This window comes from Dermacentor albipictus, chromosome 1 (assembly GCF_038994185.2).
Source record: "Dermacentor albipictus isolate Rhodes 1998 colony chromosome 1, USDA_Dalb.pri_finalv2, whole genome shotgun sequence".
Taxonomy (NCBI): domain Eukaryota; kingdom Metazoa; phylum Arthropoda; class Arachnida; order Ixodida; family Ixodidae; genus Dermacentor; species Dermacentor albipictus.
Window position 1 is genome coordinate 3,631,972 of NC_091821.1, and position 17,752 is coordinate 3,649,723.

Consider the following 17,752-nt stretch of genomic DNA (forward strand, 5'->3'; position numbering starts at 1 on the left):
AGGGAACTCTAGCGTTGCCATTGTTCAGACAACTTGATGGTTAGCACCGATATTTGTTTGACCTTCGTGCTTGTGTCGTCACACATTCTTGTGGTAGCGTTTATTACTGCTTGTCTACCTTCAATAGACTACGATTCCAAGCAACTTATACTGTTGTTTTCAAATGCGGAAGGCAATAATTCTATGCAAATACAGATCACTGCTGAGAATTGCAGTGGTTGCACTTGTCCATGCGTGCGCACCGTAATGGATTCAATAACGCGCTTCGGTTCTAGACGTCTTGTTCGAATCGTGCAGTCGGATAATTTCATAAAGGTTATTTATTTTTCATAACGGATTACATTCTTGAAAGTGATCAGTTTGCAAGGCCACGAAGTGGTTTAAAGCCAGGAAGAAATTTAGGCAGATCCATGTACTAACCATCATTGCCATGTCGGCAGAACTGCCCTGCTCCCAGCTCCGATGGGCACTAGCGCCACTGTTCTTTATGCTGATTGTATGAAACTATGCAGGTGGCAGGCCATGTCGATTCTCAAATCTGTGGGGCAGCAGCGCATGCTCCAGCGATGGTGCAGGCGGAAACATGGGGGAAATCAGAGCAACAATCATCCGCGCTGTGAAAATGAGTATATTAGACGCCAGCGTTCTGCTGGGGCAACTGAGCCCACGCTTCGTGCCCTACAATCAACTCAGCTACAGTGACTACCTAATATAGCATGCGAGAAGCATTCGCCGCGTAACCCCCTAGCACATATCCATGCTGCATGCCCAGTGGTACAAGATAGTGACCCAAGTTGCCGTCCAAGATGTTCATTCAAAAGATGGCCCTGTGGGTTCTGAAGGAAGCGTGAGAGAAATGTTACACTGCAATACGGGGCTCATGCACGACGCGTTTCCGCGGCGGCAATATCGTAGACAGTCATTCTGAGATGCTGTCGGCCATATTTGTTTATTTAGTGCGTTGCGTTTGTGAGGTGTTCACACAAAACATGGCCACCTTCGTTTACCATATTCTCATTCAATACATAGCAGTAGTCTCGACTCCGACACCTTGAACGCCTTGACATAACATACAGGGGAGTATTGGCCTCGGATTTGAGGTAACGTATACGGTTAAAATAATTTCGAGGTAATGCCTAATGCTGCCACGCACAGAGACAAAGAAAAATTGCCTCAAATATTGCTGCATGGGACACATGTCCCGGGAGATGTGGGTATAACTGCCAAGACTAGTGGTTTTGTCCATTTTCATTTGGGTTTTTCCTATTATGTCCGCATTATGTTAAAATCCGTGTTCGTTTACTCAATTTTTTCCTTGGGTTAATTATCCGTTGGCCTTCATAGGTTTGTTACTAACAAAAACTGGGGCCCTCTGTTGCCGGCAGTTTCGCAATACCTTTTCTTCAGCAGTGCGCTTGATTTATTTTGTCACCAGAGACACACATATATAGTTCACTTGTTTTTTAATGAGCTAAACAGGCTTTCTCGCCACTAGGCTTCATTCTGTACCGAAGCCGCAAATAGCAGCGGAAAAATGTTCGGCTTCTTGGACGTGTTGGCTTATACGCATTGTAGCGCAAAGAAACAAGGACATAGCGCCAAAGGTGTCCAGTACTCTTTTTTGTCCGCGTTTGTTTTCACTAGAATGGCTCCAGTTCTTAGAGGAACTTGCTGTTGGCCTAGCTGGTGCCTCATAATCGTAAAACTACTTAGAGCGCAATAAACGCACCGCATATCCGCAATTACCCCGAAACTGCCCCCAAGACACTGCTGCTCACTACCATTCACTACCGTTTCTTTGACCGAAAGTAAACGCAAACTTATTCAAAGTGACCCATGCGCACTCACCATCAAAGCAGCACAATCCAAATCTAGAGCCTTCAATAAAATGAGACCACTGTAATTTGTTTTACCTCTACTTCTTATCAGCTCGAAATAGTAGTTCCAAATAGCCAATGTTTTCATTGGAATGATAAAACTCTAGCAGTCCTTACACCTTACACGGTTTCTTTATTTTCTGCCTATTCGGCTGATGGGTTCAACTGACTTTATCCCAAACATGTCATTCAAAATTGCTGTACCATTCCTAGTTCAAATTCGCACCATTTCTCCATCCTTTCATTGAGCCCTATACTAAAATAATGTTGCAGCGGCCACCAATTATCAAGCCTTCAAACTGACATTGTTTGAGCACATGGCCATTACTTTGTTTTTTCACTTGTCATGTTTTCTAGAATACTGTTTAACTCATGCAAGAGAGCAGCTGCACCATTGAATTATATTCCTAAATGCCGCTGTTGGAGCCTTTACGTGGAAAATAGGAATCAATCAATCACTCAAGTCTGGACGGAAAGTTTTGCATTCTTTCTTTTAAAAGTCGGCTCCAGCTTCCTATTTTCTTTAGCTGCATTTTGTGTACCCTGGGTTTTGTACGCACCGAGTGTTTTCTCAATATTACCGCTATGTATGCTCTCCGTGAATATGCGTTTGCGTTGCTGAGCATGGGCTTCAAATCTAAAGTTCGGCAGCTGCATTCCAGTGATGGTGGAATACTCAAGCATCGTCCATTGAGTGCCTGTTAAAGAACTCCCGTAGTCAACATGTGGCTTTCATACTGTGGCCTGCCTGATGATTGGGCCTTTTTTGCAGCATAAAACCGAGTATATAACGTATAAACCATTATGTATTACAATTAGGCAGAATCTTTCAAAATATATGAAGAAATTTTATGGTAATGGCATGGGGAAGTGAAACGTTAGAACAGGTCATTTGCAGTTTTTATTGCGCAGCCATGTGTCATAGAACCTTGAACCTATTTTTCAGAGCGTGATTTTACGGCTTCCGAAGCCGTATCCCACTAGATGCGTGGAATATGACGCCAGAGGCCAGCTGGAGCAATCTTTCGGCTACGAGACGCAGTCGGTGAGTGTTTCAAGGTACTTTTACTGCTTCATTGCAACGTGCAACCAAACCTATACGTATATGGTCAACCGAGAAAAGCTAAAAATAAAAAGCAGTGCTCTACTATCCCATTTTCGATGCGTAATTTCACGCCAGTTACAAGTCTGCAATTCAAATTTTAAGCTTTACCTGTGGTGCAAGCTTTGCTCTTGATCTCAAGCTCCCGATACCGTTTGATGTATGTAGTTGCTGCTTCCTTCATGGCAAACTCCTCAGTCGCAACCGAGTAACAGAAAAAAAGTCGAGGCGTGCTCGCGCCTTGACTTGCACGGTAATTTCACCTTCACCAGCTACTGCAATATAAATTAACTTGCTCAACGTTGACACCCAAGTTCCTACGTGACCAGAATAATTCCTCTAGCACTGCTCTCAATTCATATCTGGCCTGATGCACCGCAGGGCTCGCTCCCTGGTCCGCTTCTTATATATAAACGGCTTCGCACAGTGAGCCTCCTCTAACACTGAATGATTTGATGACGATGATTGCGTAATATTGCGTAAAATATTTCAGCAGATTAGATAATCGTGCTACAATCCCATCTTAACGCTGGTTTCTTTTTCGGCTGTACAACGTCGCGATAAAAATTAAATTTCTCTAAATGTAAATTAATGCATGTCTCTAGAGATACCAGCCAACCTAATCCTGTCTAATGTCTGTACACTGTCGCATTAGAAAATGTATCCCCATAAAGGCATCTCGGCGCGCAAATTGCGTCCGACATTCCTTGGAATACTCGTATTCAATATTCTACTAACAACGCCAACCGAATGCTGGGATATGCGGTACATAACTTTTCAAGATCACGTAGTGCACTTTAGCTTACCCGAAAATACCGTTTTATCGAGTAGGAGGAACATAGCCTCGAGCAAGAGCTCTCTGTCGCTCTCCTGCTCACACTGCTTTCTGCGAATCGCCGTTTCTCCCGATGGAAGCATGGAACTGTAGCGGTGTCTTTGGGAATTAGCGCGATTCAAATGAGCTCAATTTGTGATTGTGGCAGTGTCAGATGACTCAGGGCCAATGGGCTACCACTGAGCAGTAATCGGCTGCAAAAATAACTTCGCAAGCTAAAGCGCGTCTTCAGCCACGGCGATTCGGATGATTCCGCCACTGCGGTTCCAGAATTCGGATCGCCAGTATGACCGAAACTACTTGACGCCATCCCATTCGCTGCATGCATCTTCATAAAACATTGTTTCCAGTGAGCGCACTGCGATGAAACCGGCATCCACGATCAATTTTACATATGAACGAGAGGTGTGTATTCAAGTCGGTAAATTATCGCGATTGGACGAAGTGAACTATTTATTCGTGCACGCGCGTTAAAGTTATTCCTTTCGAAGGTGTTTTGAGGTTATTGTTCTCGGCAAGCAACATTCTATGACAAGTTAACGGAAGAACTGTGAAAATAATGTGTGCGACAAAGCCTTCCACGCCTTCCACGCGCGTGCTTTCAAATCACACCAGCGAGTTGTCGGGCCGACGCCACGTATCGCACGTAGCATTAATTCACAGAACGATCTTGCTGTTACAGAGGATCATTGTTCGGTTTTCCGCTCTTCCGAGGCACCGAGGTTTTCTTGTCCAAGCACCTGTCGAGACTGACGAGTGCGTTTTTTCCTTCAACACGTCGCGGCTGTCTGGTTGATTGGGGCACATTCGCAGCCACTGTCGAGAGGTCGTTTTATCGAGCGCTCTGTTGTAGGTGCCCTGCCGATTGAATTACTGCACAGTTGTTTTCTTCACGAAGCTCGATGACCGGGTGCCAGGTGGTGACATCAATGAAAGTGCTTTTTAAAAGCTTATAAGGAATTAATTTGCGTGCGCTGCGTTAGGATGGGACCTACGGAAGACAATTTTAACTCCTTCATTTGTCTATCCTCCGGTGTTTGGCGATTGTTTGTGCCGTCAGACTAAGTCCGCGTTGAAAAATCTCACATTCAAAATTTTATTTCCAACTAGAGGGGAAGCGTTCCTCGTCGCTCTAAAGCAGCCGTGGTTTGTCTATCCTTCGGTTTCTACAGTTTATGCCATCAGACCATGTGCGCATTGAACAATGTCACTGTTATAATTTCCTTTGGACTAGAGCCAGAGCTTTTGTCTTGCTATAATGCAGCTGTGGTTTCTCTATAGTTCGGTGTCCAGCTATTGCTTACGCCTTCATACCAAAGGCGCGTTTAACAACATATCTTTCAAAATTTGCTTTTGAACTCGAGCCGAAACCTATGTCGTTGCTTAATTTGCATCCGTGGTTTTTCTATCCTCCGGCGTCTAGCGATTGTTTATGGCGTCAGATGAAGTGCGCTTCACCAATGGAACTTTCAAAACTTCCGTTTGAGCAAGAGTCACAGCCTTTCTTGTTGCTCTAGGGCACCATGGTTTACCTATCCTTGTTTCTCTACAGATTGTTCATGCCTTCAGATCAAGTGCGCTTGGAACAATGTGAAGTTCAAAATTTGCATTTCAACGGCATTTCACGTTGCTCTAAAGCAGCCATCGTTTATCTCTGCTTTTGTGTCTAGAGATTGTTTATGCGGTCACACTGAGTGCGCGTTATGCAAGCTGACTGACGTACTTTGTTGTTAATTAGAGCCAAAGCCCTTGTTATTGTTGTAAGCAAGCCGTGGTTTGTCTGTTCATCGGTTTCTAGAGATTGTTTATGCCTTCGGATCAATTGCGCGTTGAACAATGCCACTTATATAATTTGCTCTTGAAATAGTGCCAAAGCCTTTCTCCTATCTAAAATGCAGACGAGGTTTGTCTATCCCTCGATTTCTAGAGAATGTTTATGCCGTAAAACCAACTGAGAGTTGAATAATATCAATTAAACATTTACTTTCGAACTACAGCCAAAGCCTGTAGTTCTTACAGGCTTTAAATTACAGGCTTGAAAATGGCTGAAAATTACCTTCCGGCCATTTGCTCTAATAATCAATAACTGTCACTGCATAACGACAATCGACGGGAGCTGGCCTCAAAGGGTCCAATATTATCGGCACAAATCTTTTCCCAAAGTTTGTCAGGGAAAGCTATTGGCTGCACAACTGCTGCACCTTGACGTACGGACGTATAACAGGACGGACAAACAACATAAGTTTGAACCAGTTGTTGCACGTATTCATCCGTTCGAGAACTCCAGTACAACTCTCGCAGTCGACTTTTCGTGAGACTGATGCCGTTATGGGATTCGTGTGTCACTTTCACCAAGTGACGAGTAAGATACTTGAGACCACTATTCTGTCACCACGGTAAAGTAAGTCGTGTAGAATTGACAGTTCTGTACGCACATGAAAATATGTCATTAGCTCCGCTTTTGCATCTTTTTTATGAGGCCAGAATGACGAAGTCCGTAACTTTTGCAATAGTGCTGTATAGTCTCCTAAATAGTACACTCTTAAAACAAAAGAACGCGTCATGTGTAATAAAGGTTGTCAGATCACGACTCTAAGGGACGAGTTCAACTTGGTGGTAAGCAGACGCTAAATCCAGCTTTTAGCTGACACTTGCTCGTGAACACTTGCTCGGAGCTAGCCGGCAACGGGTGAAACGGACTCACGAACGTCAACCCTATGCTCGAATCCATTGGCAAATCCAAGCTGTGTGACAAACAGATGTCTGTACTCTAAACGTAACTCAAATGGCAATACAGGAGTGCAAGGAGTCAATACAAGACACTGAAACGATGTACCTTCAGTCTTCATTTGTAGTGCCGCAATGGTATCTAGGCCCAAATCTGTGGCGCCCTCAAACACAACATACAGAAGAATGCAAGCTGGTCTGTCGTGGAACGCAGCTGATGCATATTGCTGCGGGATACCTCCCATCCACATGGAAAGAAGCGATTGTGGTTCCTGTTCTGAAGCAGGGAAAATACCCTTCCTTGGCAGCAAGTTATCGTCCGTTAGCTCTTACAAATTGTCTGTGTAAGGTTTTTGAAAAAAAAAGACTAACCGGCGACTCATACAAATCTTTCAAATGAACAAAATACTTGATCCCTATCAGAGTGGCTTCAGAGAGGGTCGGTCCATCACCGACCACCTCGTGCGTATTGAGGGAAATATCCGCCACTCGTTCGTACACAAAGAGTTTTTCTTATCAATATTCCTCGATATGGAGAAGGCGTACGACACAACGTGGCGGTACGGGATCTTGCGAGACTTGTCGGGAATGTGCATCCGTGGCAATATGTCAAACATGATAGAAAGTTACCTGTCCAATCGTACCTTCCGCATGAAAGTCGGGAATGTATTCTCACGTCTATTTATAGAGGAAACTGGTGCACCCCAGGGAGGTGTGCTCAGCTGCACACTCTTCATAGTTAAGATGAACGCACTCCGCGCTTCATTACCACCAGCCATATTTTATTCCGTGCACGTAGATATCATACAAGTAGGTTTTAAATCATGTAACCTTGCACCGTGCGAAAGACAAGTACAGCAGGAATTGAACAAGATATCTAAGTGGGTAGACGAAAATGGGTTTAAAGTCAACCTCCACAAATGTTCGTGTGTTCCATTTACAAGAAAGAGAGGCTTGGTTCCAGACCCGTGCATGGAACTGTGTGGACAAGATATACCTGTCAACAAAGAACACAAATTTCTAGGTTTAAAACTTCACTCTAAGCTTACTTTTATGCCACACATAAAATATCTCAAGGCTAAATGTCTAAAAACTATGAACTTGCTCAAAATACTATCACACACAACATGGGGTAGCGACAGGAAGTGTATAATGAATATTTATAAGAGCCTCATTCAATCAAGGTTAGAATATGGCGCCATAGTATACAACTCTGCCACCCCCAGTGCACTAAAGATGCTGGATCCCATCCACCACTTGGGCATCCGTCTGGCCACAGGCGCATTCAGAACTAGCCCCATTCAAAGCTTATATGTAGAATCGAATGAGTGGTCACTCAATTTGCAGAGATCTTACACGAACTTTACATATTTCCTTAAAGTGCACTCCAATCCTGAACATCCGTGTTGTGAAACTGTTAACGATTCGACATGTACTGCACTTTTCCGTAATCGACCCTCTGTGACACAGCCTTTCTCACTCCGTGTGAGGGAGCATAGCGTGGAAATGGATGTTCCACTCTTGGAACACCGCCTAATGTCTCCAGCGAAGCAGCTACCGCCTTGGGATTGACAGGTGATAGAATGTGATATATCTTCTCTAAGAGTTACAAAATACGCACCAGAGCCCTAAATACGAATGCATTTCCATGAACTCCACTTGAAGTACTGTTGTCCCGAATTCTACACCGATGCGTCAAAATCGCATGTTGGTGTGTCTTACGCGGATGTTGGACCCCCTTTCTCTGAAGCAGGTGTACTCAACCCCCATACAAGCATTTTTACTGCAGAAGCCTACGCTGTACTGTCAGTGGTAAAATACATAAAGAAATTAAAACTAGAGAAAGCGATCATATTCACGGACTCGTTAAGTGTTGTAAAAGCACTAATGTCCTTAAGAAAACACAAAAATATTATTCTCATTGACCTTTACTCCTTCATGTGCAATATTTATTCGTCTCGTAGACATGTGAGAATATTGTCACGTGGTAGTGACGGTGAAGAAAGAACACAGCAGCAGTACTGTGAAAGACAAAACTATAGCTTTTATTGGGCGAACCTGTGCCAACAAAACAGGCTACAATTAAAGCACAACGATAGCGGCGAACACAGTCGGCGATCGTCGAAAATGTGATCAGCGGGTCAAGCGCGTCGGCTTTTATAGAGCAGTCGTCGAATGTTCCAGACTAATCGTTCGGACCCGTGTGCCTTCCACAAAGTTCTACACCATTCGCGTTACGCGATGGAATCAGATAACACAAGGTTCGGCGAAAACAGACAGCCGGGTAGAAGCATCGATAACTTTCCAGAAACATCGGATACATTCAGGCGCGTCCCTCGCTGTGCGATTACAGTTGTTAAGCGGCGAAACGTGGTCGCCCGATGAAGATAAGTACACGTGTCAATATGCTGGGCCCCTGGTCATAGATGCGTCGAAGGTAATGTGTTGGCCGACCAAATGTCCACATCAATTACACCTCAAGCTGGTAATTCCACCACTGCTCTTCCTGCCGCAGACCTCAAGCCTTTTTTGCGAACGAAACTGCGGAGCTACTGGCAACGCATATGTGACAAAGAAACAAATAACAAGCTGCATTTGATAAAGCCAACGATAGGTTTCTGCCCCCCCCCCCCCGTTACAAAAACAAGACGGACCGATGTCCTATACTGTAGACTCAGAATAGGACGCACATATGGTACTCACAATTTTCTGCTTACTGGCAATGAACCTTCTACCTGTGGTAGATGTGGTGAAAGGCTCACCGTCCTCCACGTTCTCGTGGAGTGTCGGGAACCAGAAAGAAAAAGAAAGAAACATGTTCCTCTAGCATACCAATATTATCTCCCTCTCCCTCCCGGTATGTATCTTGGTAAGGAAGCCCTTTTTACTACCAAAGCTGTCCTAGGTTTCATGAATGATGTGGTTTTACATGTTAATAGCCCAGTAGCATCGTAGCGCATCCTCTCTCTAGAGGATACTGCTGTGATAGTAGTATATGTACAGCACACGCCTTCAGGTCCTTGCGCTTCAAGGACTCTGTTAGGGCAGTAGTGCTTTTTCAAATTTTTTATCGAGATGACCACTTTTAGCACGATGTAACTCTTTTACAATACTTCTTTCGCGTCCTTGGTACGCTTCATAATAATAGTCATAATTTTATTACATGTAGCTATGACGCATATTGCAGTGACCGTCTTTTAGGCCCCTTTACAGCCCTGTAATACTCATTGCTTGTAATTTAACGCTTCACATTGATTTCATTACCATTGGCTTGACGCTCTTTGGCCATACCTGGCCCTTGTGCCATAAAACACAACACGTCATCATCATTAGTTTATAAAAAACCTAGAAAGTAAAAGACCTCAGAACATGAACCGGTAAACAGCTAGTTGTGCTGTATATGCATGACTGGCCCCATCACCCCGAAAGGAGAGACACCATATTCGGTGCTCGCGTCGAGTTCTCGGCGCGATGCAAAGTGGCTCGTACGCGCTGAGACGTAAACAACCATACGCATAAAGAGTCGGTAGACAAAAAAGATACTACCATGCCTTCCGCTGCGTTCACTACAGGACTTGTTTAGCGCGACCCCCCAGTGAGCGCCATCGGCGGTTCTGTAGATGCTGCCATCTAATGAAAGTGGGATGGTTACGCTCCGTCACGGTTCGCAGTGACGAAGCGTAATCGGCAATCTGGCAGCACGTGATTCTTCTTATGTTTTAGACAGAACACGTCTGAGCGACTAATAAACGTGTGCTTGTGACTCCTCGTCTAGAAATATAGAAAGAAAGTTAAATGTCTAAAAAAGGTACCAAAACTGCGATTGACGAAACTAGCCTTTTAATGGGGCGAACTCGTGCCCTCATAAGCAGGATCCACTGAATGAACAACGATAACGGCAAACACAGTCGGAGATCGTCGAAAATCTGATCTGCCATTCAAGCGCGTCGGCTTTTATACACGAACCATCGCACATTCCAGAGAAATTGCTGGTGCCTGCGTATCGTCGAGAAATTTCTACACCATGGGCGTCGACCCTATAGGCCATCAGTATAAATAAAATACGCTGACAATAGACAGCGGATAGAACAATCGACAACATTCCAGGAACTTCCGATACAAGCAGGCGCGTCCCGCGCTGGGCGATAACATTTATTCGACGGTGAAAAGCGCTCATCCGAAAGAGATAAGTCCACGTGTATATGCCCCCTCTCAGAAAGCATCGTCCTGATGCTACAAACATAACAGGAGAGCGAAACACAAAGGGTCACTTATCAAGGAAACAAAGTCCAAAGGAACACAGTCTAAAAAAAGCAAGTCCAGAGGTCAGTTAAGCAAAGTGCCAAAGTTCATTAGCGCAGGTAGAACGGTTTAAGTCGCACAACATGGACTGTTTCAGGTCGTGAGCGGCGACGCTGTGATAGCGAAATACCATCTGGCACGACATCATAGTCGAGGGCCCCAAGGCATCGAATGAACTTGTAGGGTCCGAAATAACGGCGTAAAAGCTTCTCGCTATGTCTTTGTCGGCGTATTGGGGTCCAAAGCCAAACACGGTGGCCGGGCTGGTACTCGACGTAGCGTCGCCGAAGGTTGTAGTGTCGGGTGTCGGTCCTCTGCTGATTCTAGATCAGCAGGCGGGTGAGCTCTTGGGCTATTCGGCGCACTGGAGTTAGGTTGAGACTTCCAGATTCTCTTCGTCGGAGACGTGCGCCAGCATGGCGTCGAGAGTCGTTTTCGGGTTCCTGCTGTAAACCAGCTTCAACGGCGTGATCTGTGTTGTTTCTTGCAGCGCGTGCTGCAAGCGAACGTGACGTGCAGCAGGACGGCATCCCAGATTGTGCTCGACGTCGACGTACATTGTTAGCATATCGGCGAGGATCTTATCCACTCGCTCTGTAACACCATTCGTATGCGGGTGGTAGGCAGTTGTCCTCCTGTAGCTTGTCTGGCTGTATTCCGGAATGGCTTGGGTAAGTTCCGCAGTAAACGCCGTGCTTCTGTCGGTTTCCGGGATTTCCAGGATGCAATGTCGCAGCAGGATGTTCTCGACAAAGAATTTCACCACTTTGCTGCGCTACCAGAGCTTTTGTTTCAGCGAAGCGGGAGAGGTAGTTCATCGCCAGGAGGATCCAGTATATTTCCAGCTATTGAAGTCGAAAAGGGTCCCTACAAATCTCCCGATCTGCGGAAATGGTCGGCAAGGAGGCTCGATTGACTGTAGTGATCCTGCTGGCCTTGTCTGTGGCGTCATCCATGGCTGTCATTCTTGGTATGTCTTGATGTAACGGGCGATGTTGGTGGTAAGGCACGATCAACCATGCCTTTCCGGTATACTCGATAGCGTCCGGAAAAATCTGAGATGTGCAAAGGTCGGATCGTCATGTAAGGCGTGCAGTACTTCTGGAGGCAGCGCTAAGGGAACAAGAAGGCACTTGGCGTGGCCAGGTGAGAAGTTCTTTACAAGAAAGTTGTTTTGAAGGGAGAACGAAGCTAATCTTCGCTTAAATACCCTAGGGATAACGTCGGTGTTCCCTTCCAAACACTCGATGAGGTTTTTTAGCTCCGGGTCAGCTCGTTGCTGTTCACAGGAGTGTTCCGCGCTGATTATCCCAGGGAAGGTGTCGTAGTCCTCGTCATCTTATGGCGGCGGGTCAATCGGGCGCGTGATACGCAATTGGCATCACAGTGTTTTCATCCGGATTGTAGCTTACAGTGATGTTCTATTCCTGCACTCTGAGGCACCACGAAGGTCGATTCAAATAGGTCGCGAAGCTTCGGGCGAAAAGCGGTTCAGTACAGATTGTCACCGACATCAGCGTGGGGTGTTATGGGAACAGTGATTGAAGCGCGACTATGTTTGGAGGGAACAAATATGGGGAAAGAAAAATTCGTGTTTCAATTCAAACGAGACACAGTTAGATTCATTCAACGAAAAGGAAATTTTTATTCAATTTTATATCTTCGTGACGAGTTAAGAAAATACAAGTTGAATTTATTATTGTTAATAAATGCATTTCTTTTCAGCGCCTATCGCAACAGGGGGTGTTGACGCCACTATCACTCGCAATGCAATGCACGTATTGAAATGGGCAGAAAGGCGCACTCGTAAAGTTCACCTGTTGAAATACGCCCCCCTCGCACTTTGTGCTTTCTTGCTTGTCGAAGTTTGTCTGAATTTGTTGACGCGGGTAGCTTCATCGCTTCTTAATCTGTTCAGTCAAAAGCAGTGAGTTACGTCCGCCAGATAATTGTGTAGTTGTTTTCGTGCGACTGCGCTGGCCGACGGGCTTGGCATCCGACAATAGGATCAGCACTCTACACCTAGAGCTTTCGTCGGCCTCCAAAGAAAGTATGTTCTGTGCAGGGATGCGATTTCGACAACCATACGGCTGGCCTTTTCCTGCATCGCTTTCCACGCTGAAAGCTCGAAACGCCCATCAAGTCGAACGGCGGGGCGTTTGAATATATAGCTCCAAATGAAGGACAAGAAAACAAATTTCGCGCCCTCGAAAACAAGATGACGTCACTTCTGCTTTTAACGGACACGGCGTCGCATTATTTTTTCTTCCGCCGGAAGTGTTCCCACCACATACAGATGGCGCTAAGCCCCATGAACAGCCGATGGACCGCCATGTTTTGAACGTATGGGCTCCTATGGAAGCTTCGCTACCACGTATATTTACCTTGGCTCCACCGCGCCAGCCGTCTTGAAGGGTTCTTTATATTTGCTAGCCAACAAACACAACGTGTGATGGTCGCTCACGACTTTGAGCGGCCTATCATATAGGTAAGGGCGGAATGTTCCTGTAGCCCAAATGATGGCGAGGCAGTCCTTTTCGATCGTAGAATTTTTGCATGCCGTTTTTGACAGCGAGCAGATTGCCTTTCGTCTTTCGTCTAGACTAGAACGGCACCGAGGCCCAGACTACTGGCATCACTGGATTTTGGTATCGGCGTCCTCGTCGAAGCGCGCAAGTACCTGTGGCGACTGCATGCGTCGTTTGTGTTTTTAAATGCATCGGCCTGCGGGGCTTCCCGCTTGAACGCCAGATAACATTTAGTTAAATATACGAGGGGCTTAGACATGCGTGAAAAGTCCTTGACAAAGCGCCTGTAGTAGGCACACATTCCAAGGGATCTAAGTACTGCCTTCTTGCCGCTGGGCTGCGGGAACTTTGCGACGGCAGCTGTCATCCGCAGTTGTAGGCAGACTCCAGATTTGCTGATGACGTGGTCCAAGAACAGGAACTTGTCCTAAGCGAGGCGAAACTTTTCCGGTATCAGAGTAAGCTCTGATGACATGATGGCCTCTAGAGCTGTCGCAACCCGCCTAAGGCGGCCGACAAAATTTCCAGCGAAGACGACAATGTCATGCAAGTAAACAAGACCGGTCGGCCACTGCAATCCTGTAAAAACCACGTCCACCACGCGCTGGAACGTTGCAGGCGCCAAGTGCAGTCCAAATGGCGTAAGCTTGACCTCGGTTGTCTGACGTACGTTTGTCTGACGGGCGTGCGTATCTGCGTTCGCGCATGCCAGGGTGAGTGTAAATGTGACTGCGGGCGAGTATGTGGCGTATCCGTGTGTGTGTGTCTGCGCGAACGCGCGTGCCTGCTTGGGCGCGTATATATGCGAGTGCGGGCGAGCACGTGTCGTATCTTTCTGTGTCTGCGTTTGCGTGAGCCAGCGCGAATATCCGTGCGTGCGTGTGATCGTGTGTGCATGCGTGGGCGCGTGTAAATGCGAATGCGGGTGAACATGTGTCGTATCTCTGTGCGTGTGCGTTTGTGTGAGGGTGCGCGAATGGGCTGCATCGTGTGTGTGCTGGCGTGGACACGTGAAAATGTGAATGCGGGCCAGCATGTGTCGTATCTCTGTGTGTATGCACCTGTGCGAGTTTGCGCGAACGTGCTTGCGTGCGTGTGTGCGTGTCTGCGTGCGTTGGCGCATGTAAATGTGAATGCGGGCGAGCATGCGTCGTATCTCTCTGTATGGGCGTTTTAGTGAGCGTGCGCGCGAACGTGAGTGAGTGCGTCTGTGAGTGCGTGCATGCAGGGGCGCGTGTAAATCTGATTGCGAACGAGCATGTATAGTATCTCTGTGTGTGCGTTTGTGTGGGTGAGCGGGAACGTGCGTTTGTGCATGCGTGGGTGCGTGTAAATGTGAATGCGGGCGAGCATGCGTCGTATCTCTGTGTATGGGCGTTTTAGTGAGCATGCGCGCGAACGTGAGTGCGTGCGTCTGTGATTGCGTGTATGCAGGGGCGCGTGTAAATCTGAATGCGAACGAGCATGCATAGTATCTCTGTGTGTGCGTTTGTGTGGGTGAGCGGGAACGTGCGTTTGTGCATGCGTGGGTGCGTGTAAATGTGAATGCGGGCGAGCATGCGTCGTATCTCTGTGTATGGGCGTTTTAGTGAGCATGCGCGCGAACGTGAGTGCGTGCGTCTGTGATTGCGTGTATGCAGGGGCGCGTGTAAATCTGAATGCGAACGAGCATGTATAGTATCTCTGTGTGTGCGTTTGTGTGGGTGAGCGGGAACGTGCGTTTGTGCATGCGTGGGTGCGTGTAAATGTGAATGCGGGCGAGCATGCGTCGTATCTCTGTGTATGGGCGTTTTAGTGAGCATGCGCGCGAACGTGAGTGCGTGCGTCTGTGATTGCGTGTATGCAGGGGCGCGTGTAAATCTGAATGCGAACGAGCATGTATAGTATCTCTGTGTGTGCGTTTGTGTGGGTGAGCGGGAACGTGCGTTTGTGCATGCGTGGGTGCGTGTAAATGTGAATGCGGGCGAGCATGCGTCGTATCTCTGTGTATGGGCGTTTTAGTGAGCATGCGCGCGAACGTGAGTGCGTGCGTCTGTGATTGCGTGTATGCAGGGGCGCGTGTAAATCTGAATGCGAACGAGCATGTATAGTATCTCTGTGTGTGCGTTTGTGTGGGTGAGCGGGAACGTGCGTTTGTGCATGCGTTGGCGCGTGTAAATGTGAATGCGGGCGAGCATGCGTCGTATCTCTGTGTATGGGCGTTTTAGTGAGCATGCGCGCGAACGTGAGTGCGTGCGTCTGTGATTGCGTGTATGCAGGGGCGCGTGTAAATCTGAATGCGAACGAGCATGTATAGTATCTCTGTGTGTGCGTTTGTGTGGGTGAGCGGGAACGTGCGTTTGTGCATGCGTTGGCGCGTGTAAATGTGAATGCGGGCGAGCATGCGTCGTATCTCTGTGTATGGGCGTTTCAGTGAGCATGCGCGCGAACGTGAGTGCGTGCGTCTGTGATTGCGTGTATGCAGGGGCGCGTGTAAATCTGAATGCGAACGAGCATGTATAGTATCTCTGTGTGTGCGTTTGTGTGGGTGAGCGGGAACGTGCGTTTGTGCATGCGTGGGTGCGTGTAAATGTGAAAGCGGGCGAGCATGCGTCGTATCTCTGTGTATGGGCGTTTTAGTGAGCATGCGCGCGAACGTGAGTGCGTGCGTCTGTGATTGCGTGTATGCAGGGGCGCGTGTAAATCTGAATGCGAACGAGCATGTATAGTATCTCTGTGTGTGCGTTTGTGTGGGTGAGCGGGAACGTGCGTTTGTGCATGCGTGGGTGCGTGTAAATGTGAATGCGGGCGAGCATGCGTCGTATCTCTGTGTATGGGCGTTTTAGTGAGCATGCGCGCGAACGTGAGTGCGTGCGTCTGTGATTGCGTGTATGCAGGGGCGCGTGTAAATCTGAATGCGAACGAGCATGCATAGTATCTCTGTGTGTGCGTTTGTGTGGGTGAGCGGGAACGTGCGTTTGTGCATGCGTGGGTGCGTGTAAATGTGAATGCGGGCGAGCATGCGTCGTATCTCTGTGTATGGGCGTTTTAGTGAGCATGCGCGCGAACGTGAGTGCGTGCGTCTGTGATTGCGTGTATGCAGGGGCGCGTGTAAATCTGAATGCGAACGAGCATGTATAGTATCTCTGTGTGTGCGTTTGTGTGGGTGAGCGCGAACGTGCGTTTGTGCATGCGTGGGTGCGTGTAAATGTGAATGCGGGCGAGCATGCGTCGTATCTCTGTGTATGGGCGTTTTAGTGAGCATGCGCGCGAACGTGAGTGCGTGCGTCTGTGATTGCGTGTATGCAGGGGCGCGTGTAAATCTGAATGCGAACGAGCATGTATAGTATCTCTGTGTGTGCGTTTGTGTGGGTGAGCGGGAACGTGCGTTTGTGCATGCGTGGGTGCGTGTAAATGTGAATGCGGGCGAGCATGCGTCGTATCTCTGTGTATGGGCGTTTTAGTGAGCATGCGCGCGAACGTGAGTGCGTGCGTCTGTGATTACGTGTATGCAGGGGCGCGTGTAAATCTGAATGCGAACGAGCATGTATAGTATCTCTGTGTGTGCGTTTGTGTGGGTGAGCGGGAACGTGCGTTTGTGCATGCGTTGGCGCGTGTAAATGTGAATGCGGGCGAGCATGCGTCGTATCTCTGTGTATGGGCGTTTTAGTGAGCATGCGCGCGAACGTGAGTGCGTGCGTCTGTGATTGCGTGTATGCAGGGGCGCGTGTAAATCTGAATGCGAACGAGCATGTATAGTATCTCTGTGTGTGCGTTTGTGTGGGTGAGCGGGAACGTGCGTTTGTGCATGCGTTGGCGCGTGTAAATGTGAATGCGGGCGAGCATGCGTCGTATCTCTGTGTATGGGCGTTTTAGTGAGCATGCGCGCGAACGTGAGTGCGTGCGTCTGTGATTGCGTGTATGCAGGGGCGCGTGTAAATCTGAATGCGAACGAGCATGTATATTATCTCTGTGTGTGCGTTTGTGTGGGTGAGCGGGAACGTGCGTTTGTGCATGCGTGGGTGCGTGTAAATGTGAAAGCGGGCGAGCATGCGTCGTATCTCTGTGTATGGGCGTTTTAGTGAGCATGCGCGCGAACGTGAGTGCGTGCGTCTGTGATTGCGTGTATGCAGGGGCGCGTGTAAATCTGAATGCGAACGAGCATGTATAGTATCTCTGTGTGTGCGTTTGTGTGGGTGAGCGGGAACGTGCGTTTTTGCATGCGTTGGCGCGTGTAAATGTGAATGCGGGCGAGCATGCGTCGTATCTCTGTGTATGGGCGTTTTAGTGGGCGTGCGCGCGAACGTGAGTGCGTGCGTCTGTGAGTGCGTGTATGCAGGGGCGCGTGTAAATCTGAATGCGAACGAGCATGTATAGTATCTCCGTGTGTGCGTTTGTGTGG

General features: G+C 47.7%; 1 protein-coding gene across 1 annotated transcript in view; it reads left to right on the forward strand.

The window, feature by feature from the left end:
* LOC135919109 (uncharacterized) overlaps positions 1-17,752 on the forward strand; it is a 374,349-nt gene that overhangs the window by 68,234 nt on the left and 288,363 nt on the right. Inside the window, exon 2 of the mRNA XM_070538765.1 lies at positions 2,824-2,922. Coding sequence (XP_070394866.1) covers positions 2,824-2,922 — 99 coding nt within the window. The remainder of the gene's footprint in view (positions 1-2,823; positions 2,923-17,752) is intronic.